Source organism: Pristiophorus japonicus, chromosome 12, assembly GCF_044704955.1.
Source record: "Pristiophorus japonicus isolate sPriJap1 chromosome 12, sPriJap1.hap1, whole genome shotgun sequence".
NCBI lineage: Eukaryota > Metazoa > Chordata > Chondrichthyes > Pristiophoridae > Pristiophorus > Pristiophorus japonicus.
This window is the reverse complement of record NC_091988.1, coordinates 36,873,410-36,897,281: the sequence shown is the minus strand read 5'-3', so window position 1 is coordinate 36,897,281 and position 23,872 is coordinate 36,873,410. Positions and strand designations below refer to the sequence as shown.

Below are 23,872 nucleotides of genomic sequence, written 5' to 3'. Positions count from 1 at the left end.
ATTAAAAACATCCTGGAATCAGGGCAAAAGGCAAATTCAAATGATGCTTACATGGACAGGTGCTCAGTTATATTTTCAAATATATGTTCTTTCCAGAAAAATCTGCCATAGTTGGTCATGTTTACTAAATCATCCAGTATAGGAGCATAAACCTGCCAAAGCGCTGCAGGCAGCTCCCAGACACTCGGTCATGTCCGTTCTGGTCTTTCACCTGACAGAACAGCTAGATTCAAATCAGTAGAAACACACAGACAGCTGGATGCATCACTCGTGATACCTCATTAAACCAATGAAGGAGCAGATTCACTGCCGGATGAGCTATAAGAAAATTTCGGGATTCCTTTTTTGTCTGTAACATTTTTATTATTTTATCATGCCATAGCATCTCGCAAACAAAACTTGCATTTCTAAACTCTGCACTTTTAAGTTGAATATCTTCATCGACTCTCAAAATTTTCAGGAGCAACCTTAAAATTTTTTTTTTTAATTAAAATCTTTTTAACAGTCATAAAATAACAATTTTTTTTTATTTTGCCTGCAGAAAAATGGAGGCAGTGAGTCATGTATGCATCTCTGATTGTGCAAAACCACATAGTTTATTGTCGTAAATAGCAGCCAAATTACGAGTTACTTTGGTTCTGGTTTGCTCCGATAAATGGGTTACAAGATTCTTAAAATTAAAGTATTTGAACAAAAAGGTTTTTGGTGAGAGAGGAAAGAAAATGTAACTTCTGGTGAATGAGGTTTCTTTTGTATTTAAAGAAACTGGAGTCTCCCGGAGCCTAGAAATTAATGTTGCCGACATTAATAGATGAACAATAGTAACTTACATTTATATAGCCCCTTTGATGTAGGACAGGGAGGTAGATGTGTTTAAAGAGCGAACTCCAGAGCATGGGGCCTCGGCGGCTGAAGGTAGGACCGCCAATGGCGGGGGAAAGCGGGATACAGAAGAGGTCAGAGGAACGGATATTCAAGGGAGGTGATTGTCGAGCTAGGTGGTCGCAAGGAGGCGCAAGGTCACGAAGGGATGTAAACACAAGGCCAGGAAGCCAATGTAGGATGACGACGACAGGGTGATGGGCGAGCAGAACTTTGTGTGGGAAAGTTGGTTTACGGAGTGTGGTAGAAAGAAGGCCGGCCAAGAGAGCATTGGGATAATAGTACCTGGAGGTGACAAAGGTGCTGATGGTTTCAGCAAATTGACTGAGGTAAGGGCAGAAGTGGGCGATGTTACGGAAGTGGAAGTAGGGAGTCTTTGTGATGGAGAGGATATGGGGTTGAAAGCTCAATGTGCGCTTAAATAGAACACGGAGATTGTGAATAGTATGGTTCAGTCTGAGGCAGCGGCCTGGGAGGGGGCTGGAATCAGTCACGGGTATGGAGGTTAGCACATTTGTGCTGATTCCTGCACTAAAAATAGTGGTCAGAGGAAAAATATGCAAATGTATTAAGTATTTTTCCAGTAATTTTTAGTCTCTGATGCTTTCAATTCCTATCTAATCCTAGGGCAGGAAGCCTTTTTATATAAATGGAAGGAAAAAGAGCAAACTGATAAAGTATGGTTTTCCACAGATATTATTTTAAAATAAATCAGAGCTGTAACCATCTGTACACCATTAAATGGGCATGTTTTGTGAATATTAGCCCACCACTGGAACAGAAACAAACACTTCCAGTGGCTGTAAAACGATAGGCAACATTTGTCAGTACAGGAACTGCTTCAAGGTTTCTACAGGTAATTTTCATAGCTCATTTTAAAGCTTACAATTAAGTAAATAAGTAAATCCAAGGAACACCCAAAGCATATTTCTAATATAAACGAATCATTGTAAACGATCAAAGGTCCTCCATTGTGCTAGACAATGTGGGGACTACTCTTTATCTTCAATGATGTCTTTCACAGTTTTCATTATTGCCTTTGCATCAATCTCAAACTTTTCCAGTAGCTCTGCCGATGTTGCACTATTTGGTACACCAGATACCGCCATGCAGTGCACCATAATGTAAGGTTCCATAGCAACTGCAGCTACCATTGCTTCACCAAGACCACCTGCAAGCAAACAGAAAAGCTATTAATGTTGTGGTTGTAAGAATAGATGTACTCGTTGAAATAGCCATAGGAAGCTTTTGTATATACACATAATTACAGACTAATTCTGCAGTGGGTGCAGAAGTGCAAGATCGGGCCTGGATTATAGTAGAAATTACCTCCATAACCATTCATGTGAAAAGTTAAGAAATATATTACATGTATATTAAATCAGTCAAGAAAACTTAGGGGAGTTGCTGGTATGAATAGGGTTGTGTTATGGATCTACTGAAAGGAGATAAGAAAGGAAGGCCACACTGATCCATGGTTTCTCATTTGTGAGTACAATGAACAAGAAACAGATCTTATTGCGCAGACATGTTGAAGGGAGATTAACCAGGTGTAATTATAACCACTGAAGCTCCTTGGGAACTTATCTAGTCTTGCTGTGGCTTGAATAAGCAGTTAAGACAGACATGCTTTTGATCTCCTTAAGAGGTCCCTGGTATGCGATTTATAATGTTATAATTGGTACCTCTATCTCATATACACTGCATGTAAGGGGTTGCGTTTTATTATCTCATTGACTTAATTTAACCAGAATTTCAATGTTTGCTAGTCCTCAAATTTGTATTAGAGGCAAAAAATGTATGACAATACCCTATAATACTTCCACATAAAGGCAATAGGAGCAGAGGAAAATATTCTATATAAACTATAGAAGAATGAGAGGTGATCTCATTGAAACGTATAAAATTCTTAAGAAAGCTTGACAGAGTAGATGCTTAGAGGCTGCTTCTCTTGGCTGGAGAGTCTAGAACTAGGGGTCATAGTCTCAGGATAAGGGGTAGGGCATTTAGGACTTAGATGAGGAGACATTTCTTCAGTTGGAGGGTTGTGAATCTTTGGAATTTTCTACCCCAGAGAGCTGCAGATGCTCAGTCGTTGAGTATATTCAAGACTGAGATCGAAAGATTTTTTGACACCAAGGGAATCAAGGGATAGGGCAGGAAAATGGAGTTGAGGTAGAAGATCAGCCATGATCTTACTGAATGGCAGAGCAGGCTCGAGGGACCGTTTGGCCTACTCCTATTTCTTATGGTAATCTTAAACACTAACCATGATGTCAGTGAGCATTGCTATTATTTTTAACACTCAAAGATTGTACCATCTTAAACAATAACAGTTTTTGAAACTCTTCAGAACAGCTCTTTTCATTTCAGTGAATATGCAAATAAAGTACAAGTATATAAACATTTTCAGACATGCAAGTGAAAGATTGAAGGCACTGTACTGCTGTGCAGTGGAACAAAAAGATGTCAGATCTCCCCACTGCACCCCGGGAATTCTGGGGCTTCCCTCAAATGGGCGTTATGAGCCTGCATCTGCAATGGCTATTGGCTCATTCCAGGGTTAGCAGTGGGCAGGGGGAGAGCAGTTAATCACAGGCGTGCCCCAGAGAAGCTGGTAGTGGGGCTTGGACCTTAGAAAGGTCCGAGAAGGGCCCAAGAGCAATTTGAAGAGAAACTGGCAAAAGGTAAATTGTTCCTGTTCCTTCCAGCAGGATCTTCACACTTTGGGGCCTTTTGGCTGCTGCTCTCCAGCAGCTTGCAGTGCACTCCTACTCCCCCATCCTGTTCACATCGTACGTCGCAAGGCTCTGCTAGTGGGTAAGCCTGTGTTTGGGGTACACGTGGGCCACATTAATGGCCTGGGGCAGGACATCCATGGCCTTCATAGGTGCAGTGCACTACAGGGGCATTGCACCTGGGAACAATCAGCCCGTAGATTTTATTCCTGAAGACATTGATGGTCACAGTCGGCTTGCACGTGACCTTTTCAAGTCAGAGAGTTGGTTTTGATTTCAGCTCATCTCCTCTCTTCTGATGGTTGTGAGCAATGTTCCCTTTAAGCTGCGTGGAATGCGGAGTTTTGAATTGTCCGTTAAATGGGCCGCACGGGCCAAAAAAAAAGGAACATTGGTTGTAAATGCCTCAAATATGGATTGAGTCAATGCAGTCTTCCCATACTACAGACTCCTAGAGACAAGAATAAATTCAACTATATCAGCCTAGAAGCTTGCCTGAAATTGGAAATAGAAATATCATTTTGGTACACTTTCAATTGATATTTTGAAGTTGGGGTGAAATAACATTGTTGAGGAACTTCAGACTGAATTATGTTTGATCTTGGAGTGCTCAACTCTCTTTTTGTGACTTGTAGCATTCGCCAGCCATGAAGCAAACAGGGTTGCTAAGGCCATTCTTGATTTGCCTATAAGAAGATACGGGAAGCCTGAGGTGATTCACACTTGATGGCTTCTCCCTGCTGGTGAGAAGTATGTAATTGCCACTTGGCGCATCCCCGTGATGGAAAAACAGAAACTGGAAACTCAGGCTGTGATTTTGCCAACTGAGGCGAGATCTCGAGCGAGATCCCGGCTGACTGCTGGCTGCAGCCGGCTCTCTCCAAGTGATTTTACCTTCATGGGGCTTGTTAAGCCGGCCCAGCGAGGTTCCCGGTCAATTAAAAGGAAGTGGGTCTGATGACGTCATTTGATGACGTGCTATCAGCCCATTTCCTTAAAGGGACATTGATTTTGACGGTTGTGCTGTCAATGTTTTACAGCTGCAAACACTGACAAGCACTGCACAAAGGCTCACCCATGACTCCCTCCAGATGCTTATGGAGTGAATCAGAGCACGCAGGAAGGTTCTCTTCCCTTCCAATGGGCAGAAGATTCCTCCCCAAGAAACCAACGCAGCCGAGTTGCACAATGCACAGGAGGGCACAAGCAGGGATGTCATCAGGAGGACCAGGCTGCAGTGGTGCAAACCTTTCAATCTCAGTAGATCATGAAACATTACTGCAAAACCACACTCAACCTCATCCTGCTGTGCCACTCATCAAATCCCCATCATTCTGCCTTCCCTATTCAACCCCTGCAGATCCTTACTCACACCAACTTACCTTGCACCTCCATCGATCCCCCTCTATCTACATTATCACATTCCCATCTCACTAGCCACCCATCACACTCACCTTCATCCTTGTGGAAGCTTACCAACTAACACACAAGGATAGGCACTTGGCTATTTTCGCTAATGTATATATAAAGTTTCTGTTAATGTGGTGTCAAACATAAATATCTTTATTTTCAACACTTTGCCTTCTTGGACAGATTTGTGTGCACCTTTGGAAGTAGCTTAGTGAGTTGCAGTGACTGGTGAGACACAACGCTACCCCCCCCACAATGATGATGAGTGTGAAAGGAATGGCTTGGACATTGTTTGGATGCTTTATGGTGCTGGTGTGGGGTGGTGCCAACCTGGCGCATCATGTGGTAGCCAGGGTGTGAAGTAAATGTGGCCATAGTGAGGCCATCACTGGCAACAATGTGGTCAGATGCTGATGCCGAGTGTCCTGTGCTGCATCAGTTGTTGGTGCTGCTGGTGTGCCTGGTGATGTTGGTGTTGGGGCTGATCGGGATGAGATTCTGAGGACCAATGTGAGATTTTTTCAAAGGCACTGATGCTGATGGAATAAATGGCAGGTGAGGTTGAGATGATAGAAGCGATCTGTTATATAAGAACATAAGAATTAGGAACAGGAGTAGGCCATCGAGCCCCTCGAGCCTGCTCCGCCATTCAACAAGATCATGGCTGATCTGGCCGTGGACTCAGCTCCACTTACCCGCCCGCTCCCCATAACCCTTAATTCCCTTATTGGTTAAAAATCTATCTATCTGTGATTTGAATACATTCAATGAGCTAGCCTCAACTGCTTCCTTGGGCAGAGAATTCCACAGATTCACAACCCTCTGGGAGAAGAAATTCCTTCTCAACTCGGTTTTAAATTGGCTCCCCCGTATTTTGAGCTGTGCCCCCTAGTTCTAGTCTCCCCGACCAGTGGAAACAACCTCTCTGCCCTTTTATTATTTTAAATGTTTCTATAAGATCATCCCTCATCCTTCTGAACTCCAACGAGTAAAGACCCAGTCAACTCAATCTATCATCATAGGGTAACCCCCTCATCTCCAAAATCAGCCTAGTGAATCGTCTCTGTACCCCCTCCAAAGCTAGTATATCCTTCCTTAAGTAAGGTGACCAAAACTGCACGCAGTACTCCAGGTGCGGCCTCACCCTGTACAGTTGCAGCAGGACCTCCCTGCTTTTGTACTCTATCCCTCTCACAATGAAGGCCAACATTCCATTCGCCTTCCTGATTACCTGTTGCACCTGCTGCACCTGCAAATTAACTTTTTGGGATTCATGCACAAGGACCCCCAGGTCCCTCTGCACCGCAGCATGTTGTAATTTCTCCCCATTCAAATAATATTCCCTTTTACTGTTTTTTTTTCCAAGGTGGATGACCTCACATTTTCCGACATTATATTCCATCTGCCAAACCTTAGCCCATTCGCTTAACCTATCTCAATCTCTTTGCAGCCTCTCTGTGTCCTCTACACAACCCGCTTTCCCACTAATCTTTGTGTCATCTGCAAATTTTGTTACACTACACTCGGTCCCCTCTTCCAGGTCATCTATATATATTGTAAACAGTTGTTATCCCAGTACTGATCCCTGTGGCATACCATTAACCATAGACTGCCAACCTGAAAAGGACCCATTTATCCCGACTTACTGCTTTCTGTTAGTTAGCCAATTCTCTATCCATGCTAATACATTTCCTCTGACTCCTCGTACCTTTATCTTCTGCAGTAACCTTTTGTGTGGCACCTTATCGAATGCCTTTTGGAAATCCAAATACACCACATCCATCGGTACACCTCTATCCACCATGCTCGTTATATCCTCAAAGAATTCCAGTAAATTAGTTAAAACATGATTTCCTCTTCATGAATCCATGTTGCGTCTGCTTGATTGCACTATTCCTATCTAGATGTCCCGCTATTTCTTCCTTAATGATAGCTTCAAGCATTTTCCCCACTACAGATGTTAAACTAACCAGCCTATAGTTAACTGCCTTTTGTCTGCCCCCTTTTTTAAACAGAGGCATTACATTAGCTGCTTTCCAATCCGATGGTACCTCCCCAGAGTCCAGAGAATTTTGGTAGATTATAACGAATGCATCTGCTATAACTTCCGCCATTTCTTTTAATATCCTAAGATGCATTTCATCAGGACCAGGGGACTTGTCTACCTTGAGTCCCATTAGCCTGTCCAGCACTACCTCCCTAGTGATAGTGATTGTCTCAAGGTCCTCTCTTTCCACATTCCCATGACCAGCAATTTTTGGAATAGTTTTTGTGTCTTCCACTGTGAAGACCGAAGCAAAATAATTGTTTAAGGTCTCAGCCATTTCCACATTTCCCATTATTAAATCCCCCTTCTCATCTTCTAAGGGACCAACATTTACTTTAGTCACTCTTTTCCGTTTTATATATCGGTAAAAGCTTTTACTATCTGTTTTTATGTTTTGCGCAAGTTTACTTTCATAATCTATTTTTCCTTTCTTTATTGCTTTCTTATTCATTCTTTGCTGTCGTTTAAAATTTTCCCAATCTTCTAGTTTCCCACTAACCTTGGCCACCTTATACGCATTGGTTTTTAATTTGATACTCTCCTTTATTTCCTTGGTTATCCACGGCTGGTTATCCCTTCTCTTACCGCCCTTTTTTCACTGGAATATATTTTTGTTGAGCACTATGAAAGAGCTCCTTAAAAGTCCTCCACTGTTCCTCAACTGTGCCACCATTTAGTCTGTATTTCCAGTCCACTTTAGCCAACTCTGCCCTCATCCCACTGTAGTCCCCTTTGTTTAAGCATAGTACGCTTGTTTGAGACACTACTTCCTCACCCTCAATCTGTATTACAATTTCAACCATACTGTAATCACTCATTCCGAGGATCTTTTACTAGGAGATCATTTATTATTCCTGTCTCATTACACAGGACCAGATCTAAGATAGCTTGCTCCCTTGTAGGTTCTGTAACATACTGTTCTAAGAAACAATCCCGTATGCATTCTATGAATTCCTCCTCCAGGCTACCCCGTGCGATTTGATTTGACCAATCGATATGTAGGTTAAAATCCCCCATGATTACTGCCGTTCCTTTTTCACATGCCTCCATTATTCCCTTGATTATTTTCCGTCCCACTGTGAAGTTATTAGTTGGGGGCCTATAAACTACACCCACCAGTGACTTTTTCCCCTTACTATCTCTAATCTTCACCCACAATGATTCAACATTTTGTTCATTAGAGCCAACATCGTCTCTCACAACTGCCCTGATATCATTTATTAACAGAGCTACCCCACCTCCTTTCCCTTCTTGTCTATCTTTCCGAATCGTCAGATACCCCTGTATGTTTAATTCCCAGTCTTGGCCACCCTGCAACCATGTTTCAGTAATGGCCACCAAATCATACCCATTTGTAATGATTTGTGCCGTCAACTCATTTACTTTGTTTCGAATGCTGCGTGCATTTAGGTAAAGTGTTTTAATGCTAGTTTTTAAAATCATGATTTTTAGTTTTGACCCCTCCTGCAGCCCCTTTATATTCATACATTTTGTCCCTTCCTATCACGTTGTGGTTTATACTTACCCCAGTGCTACTCTGCTTTGTTGCCTCCTGCCTTTTGCATTCTTTCTTGGAGTTCTGTTCATCTGAGCTCTCACCCACTCTAACTAGCTCAGAGCCCTCTCCTGGGTTCCCATCCACCTGCCAAGCTAGTTTAAAGCCCTCCCAACCGCACAACAAAACCACCTGCGAGAACATTGGTCCCGTCTCTGGTGAGAGAGATTGTTCCAAGGAGGTGACAGTGGCTAGAGATTTTACTCCAAACATTTCCAACCTGCATAAAGCTCAAATGTGTTTTCCAAATTCTGAAGGCTCCAGCTTCTAAGATTGGAAAATGAACAGCTGTGAAATGGTAGCTTTTATTGCCATATTTGCAGCTGTCAACTGTTAAGAATAGATACTGATGGAACACCTGACCTACTTACCTGACGTGATCCCCGAACACAGTGAAGCACGTGAAAAAGCTTGGAAAATGGTAAGTGCAGAGCAAAATGGAGTTTAATTGGCTTTTAACTACCTCTTAAAGATCAAAATTGCTTCCCCCGCCGCTTGGTGTCAGGTCTGATAAGCGCTGACAGACCTGACATATGGGAACCTAGCGTGGAGACAGGTTGACAGTGGGCTTCTGACCTGTTGTCAATCATTTCTATTTTGACACCTGACCCGCCTCCGACCCCACCCTCCCAGCACCGGTAAAATTCCAGCCTCAGTGTGTGGAATAGGGCCACAAACCTTTGTCAGCTGCACACTGCTGCAAAAGAGAAGCTGGATTTTGTACCATCGCATTTTGGGTTGCAACTAGCATCAGTGATAGCGTAAATGTTTAGATAGAATACTGAATGAGTGATCTGTCTCAGAACTCTAATACTACTTTCTGAACTCAGCGTGAAAATTAAAACATTTGGCCCATACTATAAATCATAGCATAATATAGCACAGCCCATTATGCCTGTGCTGGTTCAAATGCATTTTAAAATCTTACCTTGATAATAGTGGTCCTCCACAGTGATAATGCGCTTTGTTTTGGTCCCTTTAGTACAACAAACAATCGTTTTATCATCAAGTGGTTTGATAGTAAATGGATCAATCACTCGGATATACACTTCTGCAACATCAGATAGATTTTTGATTACAGACTTGACCGTTTTCATTTGATTGTACAAATGTATTAGCCATTTCTAAATATAGATTCTAGCAAACCCCTTACTCACAAGAAGGGAGTAAGGAGAATGGTGACAATTTTTAACTTTGATCATTTTTGCTGGAGGTCACTCCAGTTCTGGAGCTCCACCAATACATTGAAATCCTTGTCCTCATCTATAAATCCCTCCATGGCCTTGTCCTATCCTATCTCTAATCTGCTCCTGCCCTACATCGACCCCCTTCCAAAATACTCTACTTCCTCAGTGCATTCCTCCTTTCTTCAGCTCACCATTAGTGGCAAATCCTTAACTGCCTTTGTCTTGTTCTCTAGATTTCCCTTTTAAAAAAGGAAATAAAATAAATATTCTAATCACAATTCATATTGTCCATTTAGAATTCCAAGCTGAACTGCTCAGCTTAGTGATCTGCAAAAGTTGTTTACATAAAAAGCACCAATTTTAAGAAGAAAATAACATGAGGTCAGAGAATATATGTAGAAATGAAGAAAAAGTTTACCAAAATCAGTGCTAAAATTAATAGTCATAAGTCACTTAACTCTTTATTGCCATTCTGGACAGCTTACCCATTTCTTCAATGGGCTCAACTTAGTAAGAAACAAAAGGAATATATTACATATAGGTTTAACAGCAAACCTGATTGCCCAATAGGAATAATCTTCAAACTTCATGTTTGTGGTGGGGAGCTTTGCCTCCATGGAGTACTTTGCGCATGATCCTCTGACCATTAGAATAATGGCTGAAAAATCATGCGCAGGTATACAAACTTCCAGTGGACGAGCCGCCGCACTGGGAGCACAAAGTCAAAACATTACACTAATGTTTGCTCCATACAGATTCCTCCATTCATTTCAACAAAACTAAATGATACGTCTTCCCCAATATGTTGATTTTACGTAGAATTACATCGGATATATGGCACAAAAACAGGCCATCCGGCCCAACTAGTCCATGCCGACGTTTATGCTCCACTCGAGCCTCCTTCCGTCTTTCCTCATCTAACTCTATCAGCATAATTCTCTATTCTTCTCCCTCATAAGCTTATCTAACCTCCCGTTAAATGCATCTATACTATTCGCTTTAACCACTCCCTGTGGTAGTGAGTTCCACGTTCTCACCAGTCTCTGGGTAAAGAAGTTCCTTCTAAATTCCGTGATTTCTTAATGACTGTCTTATATTGATGGCCCCACAAGTGGAAACTCTCTCTACTCTATCAAAACCTTTTATAATTTTAAAGACCTCTATTAGGTCACTCCGCAGCCTTCTCTTTTCAAGAGAAAAGGGACCCAGCCTGTTGATCCTTTCCTGATAGGTGTACCCTCACATTTCTGGCATCATCCTCGTAAATCTTTTTTTCACCCCCTCCAATGCCTCTATATCCTTTTTATGATGTGGCAACCAGAATTGTAGGCAGTACTCTGTGTGGTTTAACCAAGCTTCAATACAAGTTAGCATAACTTCCCTACTTTTCAATCAATCCCTCTAGAAATAAATCCCAGTGCTTGGTTTGCTTTTTTTATGGCCTTATTAACCTGTGTCACCACTTTCAGTGATTTGTATTTGTAGTCGGAGATCCCTTTGCTTTTCTACCCCACTTAGATTCATATTTTCCAAGTAATAGGTGACCTCCCTATTTTTCTTACCAAAATGTAATACCTCATATTTATCTGTGTTGAATTTCATTTGCCCATTCTTCAAGTTTATTAATGTCTTCTTGTAATTTGTTGCAGTCCACCTCAGTATTGACTATCCCCACTCCCCCCTCCAAAAAATTTGGTGTCATCTGAAAATCTATAAATTGTGTTTAGTGATAATGCAGGTGAGTATAAATTTCCCGCTCATACTCAGATCTACATTTTTGCTAAAATTAGCAAATGGATAAAAATATACCACTGAACTCTTGATAAGAAGCAACTGTTCTTATAAGCAAGATTTTTTTTTAGTTTCAATGCACAAACTGTAATAGTTAACAAGCTAAAGTCAGTTGTTGACTATCTCACATCTAGTAGATGCAGCTTTGTTACTGCGTACTGGCTTTATGGATTCCGCCACTTAATAACATGCTTCAAAGTAAGCTATGTTAGTGCATCAGTTATCAGAGAGTTTAATTCCTTAAAGAGCAATTTTAGACTTGACAACTTAAATTGACTTTTAACAGAAATCAATTGTATGTTGAAAGTTATAAAAAGGAAGCCTTTTAAAATAGGAACTAAATAACCAAAAAAATCATAGATATTAATAACAAAAGGTAATTTATGCTCATTGCTATAGTTCATCAGTGTAATTTATTGCCGCTGATTAAATAAAGACCCATTTGTATTGCTGATAATTGTTTGCATTCTAAATGTGCTTGCTATATTCTTCAGATCATATCTTATTTATTGCATAGTAATTACATATCTGAGGGAACATGGTTAATTTTTGTCTTGTTTTGATTTTAATCACATACTGTAAATGCCTAGAAAAGTTCTGTCAATTTTAATTTCCTGAAATGTAGCACATTGTGAAAATCAAATTCATGAAGGGAGCAGTAGCTTTTTTTCCTTGCCAATGCTGTAAAATGCAAATATGTAGAAATCAGATGATATCTGGGTCAAGGTTAGCTATGATTCCTCCCTCATTTGAATAGCCCGCTGACACTCACTCAAGACTCAAAAATATCATCCTTGGCTCAGTGGTAGCACTAGCCTCTAAGTTTAAACCCAGAGTCATAAAATATTGGTTTGAACCCCTATCCAAGCCTTCAACATGTAACATAGGTCATACTAAAGGGAGTGGTGCATTGTCGGAGGTTTCTCAGTTGTACAATTTATTTACTCGCATAAAGATTCCAACAATCATGTAGAAACTAAATTCCAAGTATCATTCATTCAATACCAAGTAAATCAATTTTATTCTACTATTTAATAGTTAACATGGAGGTTCTAGTAAAAGGTAATTAAATCATACAATGTAAAGTACACTACAATCACAGATTTTTATAAAATCTGATAGAACTGTGCAATTATTTGTGAAAAAATAAAATATATATTGAAAGAAACTGCTTGTAGAGACTGATCGTTAAATTAAAAACCTGTAAAGTGGGACAAAATTACTTTTATGCACTTTCAACAGCTGTTATTTTATATTTACCCTCTTCAGCCAGCAGAGCAGCTGCAGCCAATGTCTCTTGCATGGTCACCCCAGCGGCAACAACCGTGAGCATGTCCTTATCAGTCTTCCGCAGAACCTGCCAGAATAAACAACTTTCTTTCACAACTGTTGGGACTTGCTTTTAATTGACGCCATTTTAATTTAATCACAAAATACAACAGAATAGGTTTTACAATAAAATTGTTGTTTTTTGTGCACATTATTGATATGCTGATGAGAGAAAATAGTAACTTCAAGTTTGAATGATTAATCAGTTCAATTTTAAATTGGGCAGAATTTTTGATCCTTAACAAAGACTGGTTGAATTGGGGCATTTCTATTGCAGCTGCTGTATTGGTTCCAGCCTGGCAGTACCTCATACATGACCTGCAATTCTCTGATCCAGGAGAAAGAAATTACATGTTCGCTCAGAACTACTCTCCCAGCGAGTAAAAGTTGACAATTTAGGGGAGCACAGTAGGAAGCATCTGCATTCTCCTAAACATTGATTTACTCCAGGGGACCCCATCATCCCTGACTGTTTAAAACAGATTGACACATGTCATTAAACCCATATTGTGTGAGATGACTGCCTCCAGGTCTCATCCTGGAGTTGGATAGGGTTGCTAATACTGTAACTTTAGCATCGTTACTAATATATCCTTACTATACAGTATAAATGCACACGAGGCCCATACTTGAGAGAAGGTCACTCTGTGACCAGTAACCATTATTAGCCAGCACTGAAGTGATGAAGGTGGGTGGAGCTTCCCCTTTTATACCTGAAAGACCAGGTTAGGAGCGTCTCCCACAAGTTCACCACCTAGTGGTCAATGTTCTCACGATGTACAACTTAGGTCAGTGGGTAACACTCTCGCCTCGAGTCAGAAGGTTGTGGGTTCAAGTCCCACTCCAGGGACTTGAGCACAAAAAAAATCTAGGCTGACACTCATCATCATCATCATAGGCGGTCCCTTGAAACGAGGATGACTTGCTTCCACGCCAAAAAAAGGGGGAGTTCACAGGTGTTTCAAATGAAGAACCCGAACTACAACCTCAACGGTGGAAGATGCCTGTGCGAGGATTTTTTTTAACGTGTGGTGGCCGTTGCACACCAGCCACCACACGGGCTTGACAAGAGCTAGGTCTTGATCCAGTGTCAAGGATTACCCAGTGCAGTGCTGAGGGAGCGCTGCACTGTCAAGAAGTGCCGTCTTTCGGAAGAGACGTTAAACCGAGGCCCTGTCTGCTCTCTCAGGTGGATGTAAAAGATCCCATTGGCACTATTTCGAAGAAGAGCAGGAGAGTTATTCCCGGTGTCCTGGCCAATATTTATCCCTCAATCAACATGACAAAAAACAGGTTATCTGGTCATTATCACATTGCAGTTTGTGGGAACTTGCTTGTGTGCAAATTGGCTGCCCTGTTTCTCCACATTACAACAGTGCCTACACTCCAAAAAGTACTTCATTGGCTGTAAAACGCTTTGAGACGTTCTGTGGTTGTGAAAGGTGCTATATAAATCCAAGTCTTTCTTTCAAAGACTCTCAAATCAAGAGCTGCAGACCATAACTCTGATGCTTAATGCTTAACTAACTAAATTATTTGCAAAAACAGTACCAATCTAAGACTGTCTCCTATAGCTAAACTTTGGCTGGAATCTTACCAGTCCTGAAAGTGCGGCTTAGGAAAATGGCCATGATTGTCAGCGGAGTGGAAGTCCACTCTGGAAACTAACAAGGAGGCGGGTTCAAAGTGCCGGGTCTGGCTGCGGTTCACAGACCCAACACCAAGCGGAGGGCCAGCCAATTAACATCATTAAGAGGTATTTTAAAGGTATTAAAAAATAATTTTACCAGGTACTTAACATTTTTCCAACACAGGGCATCAGCACATTGCTGCCCGGGATGACCTCACCATGGCCACATTTACTTCACTTGACATTGTACACTCTGGCTGCCACATGATGTGCCAGGTTGGCACCATCCCACACCAACGCCATAAAGCATCCCTGCAATGCCCAAACCATTTCTTTCACACATCACCATTGTGGGGGGTACCCTTATATCTCGCCAATCACTATAACTCACAAAGCCACTTCCAAGAAGGCAAAGTGTTGAAAATAAAAAACTTTGCATAAACATTGGCAAAAACACCCAAGTACCTACACTTGTGTATTTTTAGTTGGTATGATTGGACAAGGATGAGGATGGCTAGTGAGATGGGGATATAATGTAGATAGAGAGGGATGGGTGGAGGTGCAAGGTAAGCTGGTGTGAGTAAGAATGTGCACGAGTAGGGTAGGGAAGGCAGATTGATGGGGATGTGATGAGTGGCACAGCAGGATGAAGTTGAGTGTGGCTTTGCAGTAACGTTTTGTGATCTACTGAGATCATTGAAAGGTTTGCGCTATTGTAGCCAACTCCTCCTGACGACATCCCTGCTTGTGCTCTCCTGTGCATTGTGTAACCAGGCTGCATTGGTGTCCTGGAGAGGTCTCTTCAGCCCATTGGAAGGGAAGAGAACCTCCCTGAGTGCTGGAGGGAGTCATGGGAGAGCCTGGGTGCAGCTGTGCAGTGCTCGTTAGTGTTTGCAACACCTCAAAGCTGCAGAAGACGGACAGCACAACTGTCAAAATCAATGTGGCCACAGTTCCTTTAAGGAAATGATGTCATCAGACCCGCTTCCTTTTAATTGGCCGGGCTTAACAAGCCCCATCAACGGAAGATTCTTCACACAGTGCGGGCTAGAGCCAGGAGGGGATCGCCACCCCGGATGGTAAAATCGTGGCCTTAATGTCTGAAAACACCATTGGAGATCTGATTAGTGCACACTCAGATTAAGTTCAATTCTCGGTGAGGTGAGTTATGTTCCACTGTCTCTTAGAGAATAAGCAACAGGAGATTGCTCCTCAGGTTTTCAAATGGTAATAATTTCATTATTTCATTCAATTAAATGGTAACTGACACTACTTTTTCACAATAAACAGAATTACTGTCTGTTAAAGAGTTCACTATCCGCAGCTTCGGATCTAGGGGATCAGATCTAGAGACTGGAAAATATAATGCTATTATTTTCAGAATGTGAGCCATGAATCCAGGTATTAAGTAAAATGACTTAGAAGATCATTTTTTTTAGGCTATTAAATTAATTTTTGATCGTCTTCAACAGTGAGTTGTGATACCTTTTGAGCCTCTCCAAAAGTTTTCTGAATCTTTCTCACCAATGTTCCCTTTAATAGGTTTTTGGCCTGCGTAACCCCTTTAATGGGCTGCGTGAGACATTCAAAATTATGTGCATGCGTGGTTTTTATATCTAAGCCGACTCACCGGCTGAGTGGGACCCTCAGAGCGCTGCGCGGCCATGCAGCTTAAAGGGAACATTGTTTGTTCACCCCTATTGCGACACTCACCTTTAACTGCACCTATCCCATTAAATTTCACTTGCATACAATTTTACTCTCTCCACTATGCGTGTCCACCCTCCGATCCATTTGAACCTGCACCTGGTGCTGTGAATAATTATGCAACATAAATAACTCCAGAGTATTAAGTCCGATTTGGATTTGACTGCTCCAGCAGGATTGGCACCAGTTCTTAACCATTTAGAACTAAAGTTGATGGGGGGACAATATGAAAAACATTGAAGTATGATCATCAATATGTATAAGATTTAACTTAAGCCCTTGAATTCTACAGACTAATTGTGTGATGGATAACCTGTTTGGCAAAGCAGGACTGTTAACCATTAGAATGGGAAATAGAATGCATCAAAATGAACACTTCAGTCCATAATTGGTCATTTTCTGTTTATTCACAAGTAAAATAAACAACAGACAATTAAGCGAAGATAAACTGTAACCCTCTGAAAAAAGAGCATAATTCCAATCAAGCTTGCTTGTAGTTAAATGTTCGTTCACTCATCAGAACAAAAACTCAGAAGCTACTCCACAGAACTAAACAATTTACATGAATTCCTCTTTATGTGTTACTGACCTTAGCTTTTCCGACCTCAAAAATTTCAGTATTTTTATAAATTATTGTAGTTTCTGGTCGGCTGGTTCGAATGAAGCAGATCCCCTAGAGGCATAAAACAAAGGTTTCAGTTATGAAGAATTCAAGTATCATGGCTTTATCCACATAAAATAGTTTAAAAATCTAGTACTGTATGTATATATATATATATATATATATATTAAAAAAAACAAGAGAAAAACAATTATTTGTAGTTCCATCCATTATGTAAATATATGTATTATCCCAAAATGGTGCAGGATGTGCTAAGCAGTGAATTGGAGGATTTAAAGATTCTTCAGTACTGCAAAACATTTTCTAATAGATTTAACTACTTTGAATGCTCTTTATGTCTACTGTCAGTATGGTTTAGTGATAGCACTGTTGCCTCTGAATCAAAGTTGTGGGTTCAGCTCCACTCCAGGACTTGAGCACATAATCTAAACTGACACTTCAGTGCATAACTGAGGAGTATTATATTGCTGGAGGTGCTGTTTTTAGAATAATACGTTAAACTGGGATGCCATCTGCCTGTTCAGGTGAATGAAAAAGATCCCATGGCTCCATGCAAAGCAGTCTTGGTGTCCTGGCCACAATAAATTCCTCAGTCAACAGATTATTTGGTTATTTATCTCATTTTCTGTTCCGCGGAACCTTGTTGTGCACAACTTGACTGCCACATTTGTCTATAATGCAATGACGACACTTCAAGTCATTAAATGTCCGCGAAGCGTTTTGGGACATCTTGTAGCCATGATCTGTGCTCCATAAATGCAATTAAGGGAATGGTAGCATAGTGGTTATATTACTGGATGAGTAATCCAGAGGCCTGGACTAATGATCCAGAGACATGAGTTATTCCCACCATGGCAGCTGAGGAATTTAAATTCAGTTAATTAAATTAATCTGGAATAAAAAGCTAGTATCAGTAATGGTGGCCATGAAACTATCAGATTGTAAAAACCCATCTGGTTCACTAATGTCCTTTAGGGAAGGAAATCTGCCATTCTTATCTGGTCTGGCTTATATGTGACTCAAGACCCACAGCAACGTGGTAAACTCTTAACTGCTCTCTGAAATTGCAGTTCACCACCATCTTCTCAAGGGCAATAAATGCTGGCCTTGCCAGCGACGCCCACATCCCATGAACGAATAAATAAAAAAAGTTATTTCTTTCTTATAAATAACATCAAAAAAGAGAGGACTGTCATCCCCAGTTTGTTACAGCATGCGGAGGTTTATTGTCAACTCTCAACAACAGGAGTACACGGTGACTGAGGGGTGTGGGGAGAATTGTTTTTTTTTAAACTTGGTTTTAAAACTGGTCTGCAATGAGGAATAGAGCAGCCTTAAAATGTTGTACTAAAATCTGCATTCCATACCTTGGTGTTAGCAGCCAGCTCCACTGCTCGTTCAGTTGACACAGCATCACTTGGATAGAAGATTGTTGATGTGGGAATAGCACGGAACATAGCCAAGTCTTCTAGAGCCATTTGGGAAGGTCCATCCTCACCTAAGAAAAATCAGCAACATCACAAACATTCTCACAGTCCCATCTCCCAATTTGAAAATGCACTGCAAGTTAGCCAATGGCGACAATATGCCTTGGAAAAATCAATGAGGGTTTCTGCTCCTAATCACTATATATTGACCCCTACTGGAAGTGCATGCTTGGATCTCAGGGCAAGGACAAGATGACACTAGAGCAGCTGATAAGGAGTGCGAGAGTAGGATACGGAGGCCCAGAGACCAGCCCAACCAGCTGCAGACAGAGATAGAGGGGTGCGAAATCAAGAGGTGACGTCACAGCCAAGCTGGTAAGTGGTTGGCTGTTCGACTGGTAAGTATAACTCTCTTTTAGACTGACTTTTAGATTGGTTTAATTGGCAGCGAACTACTGCTGTTTGGTGTTTAAGTAAATTTTAGTAAGTAAATTAATTTAAGGGTTAAGTCATGGCAGGAGAGCTCGGACCTGTGTCATGCTCCTCCTGTGCTATGTGGGAAATCAGTTACACTTCCAGTGTCCCTGACGACTGTGTGCGGGAAGTGTGTCCAGCTGCAGCTCCTGACAGACCGCAAGGTGCAAGGGTCAAGGATGTCTCGGAGCGGCTGCAGAACATTCTGGAGAGGGAGGGTGAACAGCCAGTTGTCGAGGTACATGTTGGTACCAACGATATAGGTAAGAAGCGGGAAGAGGTCCAACAAGCTGAATTTAGGGAGCTAGGAGTTAAATTAAAAAGTAGGACCTCAAAGGTAGTAATCTCTGGATTGCTACCAGTGCCACGTGCTAATCAGAGTAGAGGGAGCAGGATAGTTAGAATAAATACGTGGCTTGAGCAGTGGTGCAAGAGGGAGGGATTCAAATTCCTGGGACATTGGAATCAGTTCTGGGGGAAGTGGGACCTATACGAAAGGGACGATTTGCACTTGGGCAGGACTGGAACTGATGTCCTAGGGGTAACATTTGGTAATGCAGTTCGGGAGTGTTTAAACTAATAAGGCAGGGTGATGGGAACCTATGCAGCGAGACAGGATGAAGTAATATGGAGTCAGAAACAGATGGTAGAAAGGTAAAAAGCAAGTGGAAGGCCGAGTAAACAAAGGCAAGAAACAAAAAGGGCCACACAACATCATAATTCTAAAAGGACAAAGGGTGTTAAAAAAACAAGCTTGAAGGCTTTGTGTCTTAATGCAAGGAGTATCCGTAATAAGGTGGATGAATTAACTGTGCAAATAGATGTTAACAGATATGATGTGATTGGGATTACAGAGACGTGGCTCCAGGATGATCAGGGCTGGGAACTCAACATCCAAGGGTATTCAACATTCAGGAATGATAGAAAAAAAGGAAAAGGAGGTGGGGTAACATTGCTGGTGAAAGAGGAGATTAATGCAATAGTTAGGAAGGACATTAGCTTGGATGATGTGGAATCTATATGGGTAGAGCTGCAGAACACCAAAGGGCAAAAAACATTAATGGGAGTTGTGTACAGACCCCCAAACAGTAGTAGTGATGTTGAGGAGGGCGTCAAACAGGAAATTAGGGTTGCATGCAATAAAGGTGCATCAGTTATCATGGGTGACTTTAATATGCATATAGATTGGGCTAACCAAATTGGAAGCAATACGGTGGAGGAGGATTTCCTGGAGTGCATAAGGGATGGTTTTCTAGACCAATATGTCGAGGAACCAACTGGGGGGAGGCCATCTTAGACTGGGTGTTGTGTAATGAGAGAGGATTAATTAGCAATCTCGTTGTGCGAGGCCCCTTGGGGAAGAGTGACCATAATATGGTGGAATTCTACATTAGGATGGAGAATGAAACAGTTAATTCAGAGACCATGGTCCAGAACTTAAAGAAGGGTAACTTTGAAGGTATGAGGCGTGAATTGGCTAGGATAGATTGGCGAATGATACTTAAGGGGTTGACTGTGGATGGGCAATGGCAGACATTTAGAGACCGCATGGATGAACTACAACAATTGTACATCCCTGTCTGGCGTAAAAATAAAAAAGGGAAGGTGGCTCAACCGTGGCTATCAAGGGAAATCAGGGATAGTATTAAAGCCAAAGAAGTGGCATACAAATTGGCCAGAAATAGCAGCGAACCCGGGGACTGGGAGAAATTTAGAATTCAGCAGAGGAGGACAAAGGGTTTGATTAGGGCAGCAAAAATAGAATATGAGAGGAAGCTTGCAGGGAACATTAAGACGGACTGCAAAAGCTTCTATAGATATGTAAAGAGAAAAAGGTTAGTAAAGACAAAAGTAGGTCCCCTGCAGTCAGAATCGGGGAAGTCATAACGGGGAACAAAGAAATGGCAGACCAACTGAACAAGTACTTTGGTTCGGTGTTCACTAAGGAGGACACAAACAACCTTCCGGATATAAAAGAGGTCAGAGGGTCTAGTAAGAAGGAGAAACTGAGGGAAATCCTTATTAGTCAGGAAATTGTGTTGGGGAAATTGATGGGATTGAAGTCCGATAAATCTCCAGGGCCTGATGGACTGCATCCCAGAGTACTTAAGGAGGTGGCCTTGGAAATAGCGGATGCATTGACAGTCATTTTCCGACATTCCATGGACTCTGGATCAGTTCCTATGGAGTGGAGGGTAGCCACTGGAACCCCACTTTTTAAAAAAGGAGGGAGAGAAAACAGGGAATTATAGACCGGTCAGCCTGACATTGGTAGTGGGTAAAATGATGGAATCAATTATTAAGGATGTCAGAGCGGCGCATTTGGAAGGAGGTGACATGATAGGTCCAAGTCAGCATGGATTTGTGAAAGGGAAATCATGCTTGACAAATCTTCTGGAATTTTTTGAGGATATTTCCAGTAGAGTGGACAAGGGAGAACCAGTTGATGTGGTGTATTTGGACTTTCAGAAGGCTTTGGACAAGAGATTAATGTGCAAAGTTAAAGCACATGGGATTGGGGGTAGTGTGCTGACGTGGATTGAGAACTGATTGGCAGACAGGAAGCAAAGAGCACGAGTAAATGGGTACTTTTCAGAATGGCAGGCAGTGACTAGTGGGGTACCGCAAGGTTCTGTGCTGGGGCCCCAGCTGTTTCCATTGTACATTAATGATTTAGACGAGGGGATTAAATGGAGTATCTCCAAATTTGCGGATGACACTAAGTTGGGTGGCAGTGTGAGCTGCGAGGAGGATGCTATGAGGCTGCAGAGTGACTTGGATAGGTTAGGTGAGTGGGCAAATGCATGGCAGATGAAGTATAATGTGGATAAATGTGAGGTTATCCACTTTGGTGGTAAAAAAAGAGACAGACTATTATCTGAACGGTGACAGATTAGGAAAAGGGGAGGTGCAATGAGACCTGGGTGTCATGGTACATCAGTCATTGAAGGTTGGCATGCAGGTACAGCAGGCGGTTAAGAAAGCAAATGGCATGTTGGCCTTCATAGCGAGGGGATTTGAGTACAGGGGCAAGGAGGTGTTACTACAGTTGTACAGGGCCTTGGTGAGGCCACACCTGGAGTATTGTGTACAGTTTTGGTCTCCTAACTTGAGGAAGGACATTTTTGCTATTGAGGGAGTGCAGCGAAGGTTCACCAGACTGATTCCCGGGATGGCGGGACTGACATATCAAGAAAGACTGGATCAACTGGGCTTGTATTCACTGGAGTTCAGAAGAATGAGAGGGGATCTCATAGAAACGTTTAAAATTTTGACGGGTTTAGACAGGTTAGATGCAGGAAGAATGTTCCCAATGTTGGGGAAGTCCAGAACCAGGGGTCACAGTCTGAGGATAAGGGGTAAGCCATTTAGGACCGAGATGAGGAGAACCTTCTTCATCCAGAGCGTGGTGAACCTGTGGAATTCTCTACCACAGAAAGTTGTTGAGGCCAATTCACTAAATATATTCAAAAAGGAGTTCGACGTAGTCCTTACTACTAGGGGAATCAAGGGGCATGGCGAGAAAGCAGGAATGGGGTACTGAAGTTGCATGTTCAGCCATGAACTCACTGAATGGCAGTGCAGGCTCGAAGGGCCGAATGGCCTATTCCTGCACCTATTTTCTATGTTTCTATGAATGAACAACCAACTGCTACTTACTTTCCACACTCACACATAAAGTATGACCACTTACACAAGGTACTGAAGGGCTAGTGAACGCTCATTCTTCAGGACAGGAGGGATGCTGCAAAAGACAATAAAGAAAATCTTTCTGATAAATTAGGAAATATTTTAGTCGAGCTAGTTCGATTAAACTCACCAACTGAGATACCACAGTGGGATCCAACAAGATTGATATTGCTTTCAGAGATTGCTGCCATACGGATTTGATCAAACGCTCGGGTGAGGAAAACACCAAAAGTGCTGATAAATACAACAGTCCTGTTCCGTGCACAACAGCCAACACCAACACTCACCTGTAAAGAAAAGTGCAGGGTCAACAGTAATGGTTTGGCCAATTGCAAAAGCAGAATGAGCAAAGGTTCATTTTTCTTTCATTTACTATTCTCCACAAGCAAAATGGTGAAGGAAAAGGCGGCAAAAAAGTTCTACCTAACTGACCCAAGAACTTGCGTTTCTGAAATAGGACACAGTTTGATCTTTTCAGAATTTTCTAATCTTTAGATATGTATTTAAAAACTGTCACAATAATGATTTACAATGCCAGTCTTGACCCTCTCACAAAAAAACATTCTAGCAAGGTAGCCAAGGAGTGTATTGGTGGAAGTCCATGAGCAAGCTTTCTCAACTGCAGAGGCATTAGGCTAGGCTGACAGACAAATAATAGTGATGCTAAAGATTAAACTGTCCCAAATACCCACCAAAGTGAAAAAAATGTCAGTCTCATATTTCAGTTCCACTTCCAACATTACATGATGTCTGCTTTTATTTTCATGTACAAATTAAGAAAATAAGAAACTAAAAGAAGTTACCATGTTCTGCTCTGCGATAAAACATTCAATAAAACGTTTAGGATATTCCTTCCTGAACGCATCTGAAAAAGTGGAGTTCTTTGTATCACCGTCTAAGGCAATCACACGGTCATTGCCACGACCCAATTTTGCCAGTGCAGTTCCATAAGCTTTTCGTGTGGCTACCTGAAAGGAAAAAAATTAAAGATAAATGGCACATAAATTAACACTTGATTCTTTTTAAAGATGGAGCCTTGATACAATACTCAGGCTGTGCCTTTGTAAGATGTTCCTTGTTGGTTCATCCGGAGGAGATTGGATTTTATTTTTGTGTGGAGGGTGGTGTGGGAAGTGTACCTTTTGTACCTATAAGCTTTATGAATGCTTCTACCTCTGACACACGAAGCTAGAGAGTGACATGCACTGACCCAAACATGGGACTTGACTCCAGTGCCTCTTATAAAATATTTACATAGTAGCTCACATGGCATAATATTGAAAATATTTATCAAAAACAAGAGTAATGAGAAAACCTCATGCAAATATACTGTAATCAAGCAGGAAGTGACGCCGTACATGTAACCTGAGCTTTTCAATGTCC

At 41.7% G+C, this 23,872-nt stretch overlaps 1 protein-coding gene across 2 annotated transcripts in view; it reads right to left on the bottom strand.

The window, feature by feature from the left end:
• Positions 1-341: 341 nt before the first annotated feature.
• Positions 342-23,872, bottom strand: part of LOC139277189 (transketolase-like) — a 73,644-nt gene continuing 50,113 nt past the window's right edge. For both annotated transcript variants that reach the window (XM_070895306.1, XM_070895307.1), the window contains exons 8-14: positions 23,293-23,457; positions 22,620-22,776; positions 18,266-18,396; positions 16,866-16,949; positions 12,871-12,967; positions 9,561-9,683; positions 342-2,053 (exon numbers count right to left, since the gene is read on the bottom strand). In XM_070895306.1, coding sequence (XP_070751407.1) covers positions 1,875-2,053; positions 9,561-9,683; positions 12,871-12,967; positions 16,866-16,949; positions 18,266-18,396; positions 22,620-22,776; positions 23,293-23,457 — 936 coding nt within the window. In that variant the 3' untranslated portion in view covers positions 342-1,874. The remainder of the gene's footprint in view (positions 2,054-9,560; positions 9,684-12,870; positions 12,968-16,865; positions 16,950-18,265; positions 18,397-22,619; positions 22,777-23,292; positions 23,458-23,872) is intronic.